The sequence below is a fragment of the Drosophila rhopaloa genome, unplaced genomic scaffold, assembly GCF_018152115.1.
Source record: "Drosophila rhopaloa isolate 14029-0021.01 unplaced genomic scaffold, ASM1815211v1 contig_167, whole genome shotgun sequence".
Classification (NCBI taxonomy): domain Eukaryota; kingdom Metazoa; phylum Arthropoda; class Insecta; order Diptera; family Drosophilidae; genus Drosophila; species Drosophila rhopaloa.
The window spans coordinates 9,914,567-9,924,395 of NW_025335047.1; the positions used below are offsets into that span (position 1 = coordinate 9,914,567).

The window sequence follows — 9,829 nt, forward strand, 5'->3', positions numbered from 1 at the left end:
GCGCCATTTGTCTATTTTAATTAAAGGAACTCGGCACTGATCTCCTCCCCTCGGGATCCCAGTTAAGCCCGGTTCCATCATTGTTGCGCCAAGTCCTTTGTTTGGCATCACGCACGTCTGGCTTCCTTTCGGCTGTTAATCAGCTGTTAAGCGGTATGGGAAGTGAAATTTTAATAAAAGCTTTAACATAAATCAAATCTGTTCCTCTGACCAGCAGCTGCCGTCGACTCCATCGAGAAGGGGAGATTCCGCCGTGATTGGCAACCCATTTGCCAGTGCAATTACTTAATTATTCTTCTAAAAGCTTGGGGTGGAGAAATGGATAGGATTTGCGTGGAAAATACCAAACATTAATTAATTAATAACATTCCTCTTAATATTTTCTGCTAAATTGTAATGCAAACTTATCTTTCATATACTAAAGAACGGAATTCATAAATATAAAACTATCAAGTTTTCTTACGTATACTATTTTGCCATAAAAATATAATATAATACTTCTTATCAATTTTAAAGAATAATAGAAAATGACGTAGCTTGACGATTAGAGTTTAAACAATTTTGAATAAATTCCAATGTGGATTAATCGGATAAATAAATCTATAAATAATAGTTTTGATTGCTTTTTCTGTTAATAAATCACTCCTCGTTCTTACGTTATAGCAATATATCTTCCCTTTAAACTTTTCCCAACCTTCAGAATATCCTTTGAGCTTCGCCGCGATATCTTATTTCCCATTTTCCTTGGTACCCCCCTTTTTTTAACCACACTTCAATGGCTTTGAAGGGATTCTCATTCTCACATTTGCAAATAATTAAGTGCCTTGCCGAGGCAATTTAAATCGCGTGCTGTCCGAATACATTAAGGCACATCAAAACGGAGATGGCGACATCAGCTAACCCCAGCTCCTGTCTTCTACCACATTCCCCCACTTATTAACAGAGCGGTAATCTGAATGTGAAATCAAGTCGCAATGCACAACCCACAATATCAGTTGACAACTGTCGACGCTCGTCTGGCAGGCATTTAAACGCTTGTCAAAATTATATAAACTGCTGTCAGAAGTGCCGGCGGGAACTAGGGAACTTTTTCCGCCATGGCCTTCTTTAAAGTGCAGAAGTGCACTCAACAAAAAAGTTGCAACAACTTATGCTCTTAACTATAAATAAATATAATTTTTACAATATTTTAAATTCAATCTTCCTTGTTTTCTAACCAATAGTCATTGCGGCTATAAATATAGCTATGAGAAGAAAGTGGTTTTCCCAAAAGGGATCATCTGTCTTTGGAAAAAGATTATTTTCTACTTTAGAAAACTCTAAGCCTGAAGGGATTTTGGTTAACAACAAGTTCCTCAATACATCCATGATCTAGCGAAATTTATTCTGAGTGCAAATAAGAAGTCCTTCGCTGCAGTCGGAACTCGTCGTTTCTGTGGCAATTAATGCGAATTTCGACATCATAATTAAAGCGCATGGTGACGACGCTGGGTCTCGTCTTGCGACCGGGTCCATTATATTTAATGAGTGAGCCAACGGAACTGAACCCGAGGACCAGACCAGACCAGACCAGACCAGCAGAAGTAGAGCGGGCCAGACCGGTCCCAGACCCATTCATTCACTTTTGATATTTGCATATTTTCACATGTCATTCGGCTTTTTGGCATTTCTTTTCCGCCTTTTGTGCAAATGCACTGCGAATGCAATTGTAGTCGCTGTCTGAGGCGAGATCTTTATGCGGGATGTGGCAGTGGGGGCAGGGGGAATCCCCTCCCGGCATCGCATAATTAGCCGCAGACTTTTGCCGCTTGACAAACTCTTTGAAGAGCTCCTCCGACCGCAGACACGTGTGCATCTCTCAGGGATTTCACTGTTTGGCTTATTTATTGTGGGATGTCTTAATTTATGAACAACTGTCAGGGCGCTGAGACTTGCCATCGGTTTGTTTGGTATGGCGATGCCAAAAAGATCGCGAAAAGACAAGCGGATCCATTCATTGTAGCATACCATATACCCGTATCCATATGACTCAACTCCTTGGGCTGAGTGATTCATTCCAGCGTATCCCAAAGTATTGTTCCTCAATCGCGATAAGCTTTATCTCCGGCATTTGGCATTCAAAATTTATGACTCGCAAAATACTTTTGGCCTCGGCTAAGTTTGCCGCTCAGCTCTCATCTCTCAGCCCTCGAGTGCAATCAAATAATTGTAATCTCTTTCAAATTGCAGTTAAGTCTTACTTCCACTTCTGAACCGACCAAAACCAAACCCACCGACCCACTTTCCGCCCACTCCCACTCCCACTCCCACTTGATTATGCTGATGAGCACGTAGCTGTAACCCGAAATGCACTTCTGGTTGCCCCAGAGAAGAGTGCTTGGCAAACTGAGTTTTTCGGCAATCTTAATTAGAGTAGATAATGCTGATGGCTTTGGGTGCTTTTCCGGTTCGGATTTATTTGCCCAATTCGATTATAAGTAAGTGTTGGTCACTGGCCCGCGGGCAAAGTGTTGGTTAAATGCTGCCAAAAGATTGCTTAATTCGAAAAGTTTGCAAAGTGCATCTTAAAGGAAACTGATGCGGGGAGCGTGACACTTGAATCAGTTCTAAATCTATACGCAATATAAACTTTTAAGAAAGCTCAGTCTATTTAAATTTTGGAAAATTAAATCAAATTCTTGGTATGACTTGAAAAAAGGGCTACAAAATGTGGGTCAGATTTGCAATTTAATTAAAAATTTATAATATTGTTTAACTTGTTTTTTTTTTTTTTTAATGTTTCAACCTAATTAAAGCAAAAATTTGTTAGAAATATATTTAAATAAGATTTTGGGGGAACCTCCGATTATAAGCGTTTTAAATATAATAAAAAATAGTTAATTCATTTTTGGTTGATTATCAACAAAGTGCTAACCTGTGTTCAATTTTTACATTTTTTAATTTGCATCAACCAACAGTGGATAGTTTTTGAAGAATCCGGCCGCCAGCGGAATGCACTTGATAAATTGTTTACTTTGGAATTAATTACTCCACTCATTGTTTTCTTGGCCGACGGAAGTTGCAGCCATTGTCCGCCAGGGGGCGCTGTGTTAGCCATGTTAGCCGAACTCCTTTGTGCTGCATAAATCAAGTCAGCAGCGCCGTTTGCAGTACTTTCAACACTTTTGTGGCCCCACTGGCCGGCTCACTTTTATTGCCCACCTCTTTTTTGTTCGCCCGCCGATCGTGGCAATAAAATTGCATTTAATTACACGAATGCAGTGGCCTAAGTGGGTGGAAAGGGGGGGATTGCACAGGGGGAAGGGCGATGTGGGATGCCGCGTGGGGTTGGCCATTGGGAAATTGCCCTTGGTTTGGAGCCTGGCCAGCTCTTCATTGTTGCGCGCATTTTTGAGCTCATTAAACCGACTGCAATTGTTGCCATGCGTTGCGTGAGTGCTGCAGTTTCTGCCCTTTTGTTGGCCGGCAATCAATTTGCAGTCAGCAGTCTGCAGTTTGCGAAAGTTGCAGAAATGCAAAAATGAAATTATATTTGTGGGGCCCCGGCACATCATTAAAATGCATCGACCTGCGAACAAACGAGACGAACACCTCTTTGCATCAAGCTTCTCCTTCGTTTGTGTGAAATTTCAGAAATCTCCCAGCATTTCCACAGGCAAATGGCCAAGCCAGAGTACATAATGTTTATAATCAGGCTACGGCATTCATGAGTTCTCTTCCATTCTGCAAAACAAACTCCGAACACAAGAGCCGAGCACGCAAAACAAAGAGTCATCAGAAATTAAACGTTCAGAGCTAATTGAAGAACACAAGTTTCCATCCATACTCACATTTTGATGTTGATAATTTGAAATAAATACGGGGACTTAAAATATTATTTTGAACGAGATTGATTGGAACTAACTTATTAATTATCCATGCGAAATCTTCTCTTGCTGAATTGTTTTAACGAGAATTTGATATTCTAGGATGTTTAAAGAAATGTATAAGCACAAATTAACACAACGAATATATATTCCCCAAATAAAATATAAAAATAATATTATTGTAGAGTTCGGATATCGAGAATAGCATCAACAAAACTGGATTTATAGAAGCAAAAGTAAATATCTATTCAATTTATACGCTTTAACTCTTTGAAACAGAATTTCTTTGGCTTCCCAGAGACATTTAAATACTACTCCCACTCTTTTGTCAACTTTGGACCATGTTTTGTTTTGCTGATTGACTTTCGCATGCAATTTCCATGTTTTTCCTTAACGCCTCAATGATTGCCAACAATGGCGGGTGAAGTGTTGCCCCGGAGTTTCGCCAAGATGGCGTGTGGCAGGGCCATAAAACAGCTAAAACTGCTAGAAATGCCCTGCCTATGGAGCTTATAAAAAAACGAAGCACTCACACACAGCGACTTTTGTTTGGGAATGCGCTAAATGAATGCAATAAACCAAGTAGAAGGGTCCCCAGTCATTGTTTTATGGCTACGCTTCGTTGAATTCTAGGGGAAGCTTCGGTGCTCCGTCTCTTTCTGCCCAGCTGTCTCCCTCTTTCACCATCTCTTTCGCACTTATCGGTCTCCAATCGCCGGCAAATGGCAACAATCAGCGTCTGAGAATTGCAACTGCAACAGCAACTTCGACTTCAACTTGTCCGATTTTGTTGCTCTCGAGGAGCGGGAGCAATCAACGCATTGTCGACAGGTGGAAAACTTCATGGCCAATGAATTGCTGTTACCATGTTTTAACCCTTTTTCATACCCTTTTAAGGAGGCATTAAGACTTGGGTCAAATGTTTGCGACGTAACTTACCTTATTTAACCTTAAACCTCTCCTTATTTTCTTTTTATATTTATCTTTATTGTGTAAAGAAACTTAATGTGTATTCTAACTTTTTTAACTCGAACTATATTCTACCAAAGAAGTTAAGTACTACAATTATTTTTTTCTTTGTTTATTTTAAGACATTTTTAGGCATATATAAATATTTTTGTATTATTCTGTTTAAAATATAATTTAAGGTAATGTTATTAATTTAAAGTTTTTAGAACATTCAAAATACTTTCAGAGCCTTTAGTTTTTTACTGTGTTTATAAAAACTGCCAAAAAAAAAAACTTTAAACTTAATTTTAATTTTTTAATTTTCAACAAGGGTATAAGGACTTCTGCTGGCCAACTAAAATTTGGCTTTCTCGTTTTATTCCGCTGCTGTTGTATTTTGCATTGCCTGAAGCTGATTTTGCTGCTGCCGCAGACTGACAGCAACAGTTTCATTTCGTATCACTCTTTTTTCTCCGTGTGTTGACGTGGCCAGTAATTTGTGTTGTTGCTGTTTGTTGGTTGGCTGAAGGGAAACGCCAGCAGCAACAACAATGGCCACAAACACACATGCAATTTTGTGCATTAAAATTTCACACTGCATTCGCCAGTTTGTTTGTTTGTTTGTTGGCTTGGTTCGGTTGGGTTGGTCGAATGCTTTTTTGGCTTTTCGGGTTTTGGGACCCTCACTTTTTTTTGTTTATAGCGGGGAGAGCTTATTTGGCTTGCTGCACTTACTGTTTAATTTGGCATGCATTTCTGCTGCCGCCTTCCTCCTTTTCCTGCAGTTTCTGCTGATGTCGCCTGCCACAAGCAGCTGACAAAAAAATGGCGATAGTGTCCTCCAACCCCATCACCTTACACATTGCACCTGGCCAAAACCGAGGACGTCATCGTCATCGTCGCCTGTCAACAGCCACGTTTTTCGGCCCTCGTGGGCGTGGTCTGAAGGCCCTGGCAAAAACGGGTTAAAGAGGAAAAGGGCGCATTTAATTCGCCGCAAATTTAATTAAGGCAACTTAACTGCAATCAATCCAGATGTCGGCGAGTACTGGCTAAGAGTAATCAGATATATTTCAATTATAGAGGTTAACAAACGAAAAGTATTTTATTAAAAAAATCTGCCGATAAATATATTTTACAAGTTTCGTTTTTTTTAGCAAACCGTGAGGAAAATGACCAAATGTTGAAATGTTATACCTCGTTAAATTTGTTATAAAATTCTCAATCGATTTGCCATTCAAAGCAGTACAATTAAATTTCAGATCATTTTTCGCAAAAAGCATTAAATAACATGATGAATGAAAAATATGAAAATTGTTAAAAAAAATTTTTTTTTAAAATAAAAAAAAAAATAAAAAAAAAAAAAAAAAAATAAAGAATCAGACAGATTTTAAACTTGCAGGTTAAAAATCGCTATACATTTTGCTTAAATGCATTTTGGTTGTTTTTATGTTTTTTTCTTTTCTGAGTTGCCCGGCTGTGAGCGAAATTTCTACAAGCTTCGCTCAGTTGATAAGACATTTTCTGATAAGTACTAAAAAATACGCTCGATCCGCCCAGACCTCAGTGCATTTCAATTCATTGACTCGCGATGAAATACGTCACTGTCATTGTGATCGCATTCAGCTTGATTCTTTGTAAAACGGGATTTGCGATACTTCTAGAGCCGAATTGCGGAATTCGAGCTGAAGTCCCCAGTTACAGAACCAGAATTATCGGAGGCAGAGATACACAGATCGTTTCTCATCCATGGATGGCCTTTCTGCACTACGATTCCCGAATTCACTGTGGTGGAACGCTCATCAATCGCCGTTTGTATTATCAGGACAATAATCCTTTTTATTTCGTTGCTAATACCTCCCTTTCAGAGTTCGTCCTGACAGCCGCCCATTGCCTTTATGGGGTTCCGAATTTGTGAGTACTCTCAGTCGGAAAAGTTTACTAAATATAAGCTAAAGATTTCCCTCCTGCAGGAAGGTTCGACTGGGAGGAATAAGTCTTGTTACTAGGGGGAAGTCATCATGCCAACTACCAGCAGAGGACTACATGGTTGATCTGGGCATAATGCATAAATACTTCACCCGTGATATCTTTTTAAACGATATCGCCATGCTCCGACTGGCCAGATTTGTGGAGTACAATGGTAAGTTGACCTCTGACTATAATGTCCATTTATTTACACATCTAACATAATATGACCATATTGTTAACTCAATCTAGTAAAGTCCGCCGGTGAAAATCGAGCTCTTAACAACAAAAAGTATAAATGCTCAATTCACTAGCAGATTAAACACACTAAATATCCTAATGCTAAGATGATTGGTCCAAACCAAATAAGTTAGTAGAATTGAACAAGCTTTTAAATATTTTTTTAAGTCCACATCAGGCCTATCTGCATTGTCCTGGATCCTGCGAGAAAACTCTTGCTGGACAATATCACATCGTTGACGGCCACCGGCTGGGGAAAAACGACAACGGACACGAGGCCACCGTTCTCCACGAGACCACCATTCAGGTTAAGAATCGGAGCCTCTGCAGCGAGCTTTACCATGTGCCGTTGGGTCCAAATCAGATCTGTGCCGGAGACAGTGCCACCAACACTTGCGATGGAGACTCCGGCGGACCTTTGGGCGGTATGGTGAACTACCACGGGACGTTTCGGTTCGTCCAGTACGGACTCACAAGCTTCGGAGACTTGGAATGCCGGGCTCCGAGTGTCTATACGGATGTGATCACTTATAGAAAGTGGATCGAATTGGTAGTAAACAAATATGGCAACGAAAGTTTATTTTAAAATTCAAAATGGTTTTGAAATCGAGCCGAAGCCACAGCCAGATTTTTAACCCAATTTCTGGTTCGGGTATAAAATTTTGTATAGATTTTCTAAATAAATAATGTTAATCAATAAACGTTAATACTCTAAAAGAAAATGACTTAAATTGTGTTTGAATGAATTTTAAAGGGGCATGTGCCTAAGACGACTTAAGTAAGTTAAAAATAAATAATTGTCTTAAAGTATTAAGAGTTACAAAATCACTCTTAATAACTTGCCCTCGTTTAAAGGATTTCATAGAATTCCTCCACATATGTGTGTACATATATAATGCTTTAATCAATTTCCGATAAGTCCGAATGAATTAAATATAAATAACTCCTGATAATTCAAAAGAATATAATATATATATATATAAGCGGCGTTTTCCGTAAATATATAAGTTCCTCATAATTCAGCGCCTGATAAGACCGACTGTGGTGACTATTAATCTTAAAGAATCGCAGGTTCGGACAACAGTCGCAAAATGAAAACCGTTCTGATCGGGATTTCTTGCCTTCTACTCCCGCTGTTGGGATCCGCCCAATTTCTGGATCCGGCCTGTGGGATTCGAGCTCCCAGTCCCACGTCATTACGGATCAAGAATGGAACGGTCGCTGGATTGACATCGAGTCCCTGGATGGTCTTCCTCCTCTCAACTCAAAGAGATTTCATTTGCGGCGGAACTCTTATTACTAACCGTAAGTATTAATAGACCCACATTTCTCAAAGCTTATTGTTCTTTCTTTCAGGCCTGGTACTAACTGCAGCGCATTGCTTTCTCCCCAATATTGAGCTGTAAGTTAATTACCAATTTATATAAAAAAGCAGGGGGTAAATCTTTTTTTTCCCTTATACAGAGTAGCTCGTCTGGGAGAATACGACAGAGAGGATTATGACCGGTGCCATGGCAGTTACTGTGTCTTTCGATCGGAGGTCAAAGTGCACAGGGCCTTCAGGCATCGCTTGTACAACCCAGATACAATGGCCAACGATATAGCTATTTTACGGCTAATCAGGAGAATCGAATATACAGGTGGGTTTCAAGACTCCTGTACAAGTTCCAAATTATTCTAAGTTAAAATTTAATTGTTTATTCTGGATCATAGACAGCATAAGGCCCATCTGCATTGTGTGGGACACTACGTGGAGGGACAGGATCAACGCCATAGATCCGGTCACTGGCACTGGATGGGGAAAGACCGAGTCTGATGTCAGCAGTAGCAAACTCATGACCTTAGACCTAAGTCGCCAACCTCCGGAGATCTGCCGCATTTATGCGCATATATCAATTACGAACAAACAGTTTTGTGCCGGAAACTGGGATAGCAACTTATGCAACGGCGATTCCGGTGGACCAGTGGGAGCATTGATCCCATTCCAAAACTCGCACCGATTCATCCAAATCGGAATCGCCAGCTTCACGAACAGCCAGTGCTCGAAGGCAAGTGCTTTCACGGATGTCCTGAGCTACATCGACTGGATTCTTTTGGTGTATCGTAATTTTGGATAGGCACGAGATCCAGGATCCTAGAATAGGTTTATATTCTTAAAATAAAAGAAGAAAGCAGCAAAATTAGGTTTAACTACTTCGGGACTGAGCGTTCTCTAATTATTTTGAAGTCTTCCATCTCCTTTTGGTCACTACAAAATTTTCAATAATATACAATAATAAACTTTGTAAAATTTGTTTTTTTTTTTTTAAATAATCCAGTGGACAATTATTATTTTTACCTACGGAATAAAGTGTGTTTAAATCATTTTTTTTTAAACGAAGTTCAATTTTGCATATATAAATATTTTACACCATTTACTCTCTGGGCATTTCATCAATTAAAACATTCCCCAGAAACTTAAAAATTAAAATTCAAATCGCTGGCAACCCTGGCATTGTCATCATGCAAATGCTTGTTATGCATATTTAATGCAAATTCTCCTTCCTTTTTAGCTAAAGAAAAATGTGAAAAAACTCGGGTCCGCAGTAAACACTTTTCACGATCAGTGGGCCATATAAAAGAAGTGGTCCTCCTTTTGGAATGCATTACGCTAATTAATTCTTGATATATGGCGGAGTAGCTGTGGCCAAAACGAGGCCACAAACCTGCAACTGGCCGTAAAAAGGAGATGCCGGCAATAAAAGGAACCAAAGCACAAAAACGAGGAGCAAAAAGCAGTGAGTTAAAAAAGAAGTAACATCTACATT

At 39.6% G+C, this 9,829-nt stretch overlaps 2 protein-coding genes across 2 annotated transcripts; both read left to right on the forward strand.

The window, feature by feature from the left end:
- Positions 1-6,405: 6,405 nt before the first annotated feature.
- On the forward strand, positions 6,406-7,610 carry LOC108050140 (serine protease grass). The gene is given in 4 exon segments (XM_044458575.1): positions 6,406-6,728; positions 6,788-6,957; positions 7,191-7,301; positions 7,304-7,610. Coding segments are annotated over 4 exon segments (909 nt in total). The 3' UTR covers positions 7,609-7,610.
- A 503-nt stretch (positions 7,611-8,113) lies between these two features.
- On the forward strand, positions 8,114-9,139 carry LOC123037526 (chymotrypsin-like protease CTRL-1). The gene is made up of 4 exons (XM_044458701.1): positions 8,114-8,327; positions 8,379-8,424; positions 8,487-8,662; positions 8,736-9,139. Exons 1-4 carry the CDS (start codon positions 8,114-8,116, stop codon positions 9,137-9,139), a joined length of 840 nt encoding a protein of 279 aa, XP_044314636.1.
- Positions 9,140-9,829: the final 690 nt, after the last annotated feature.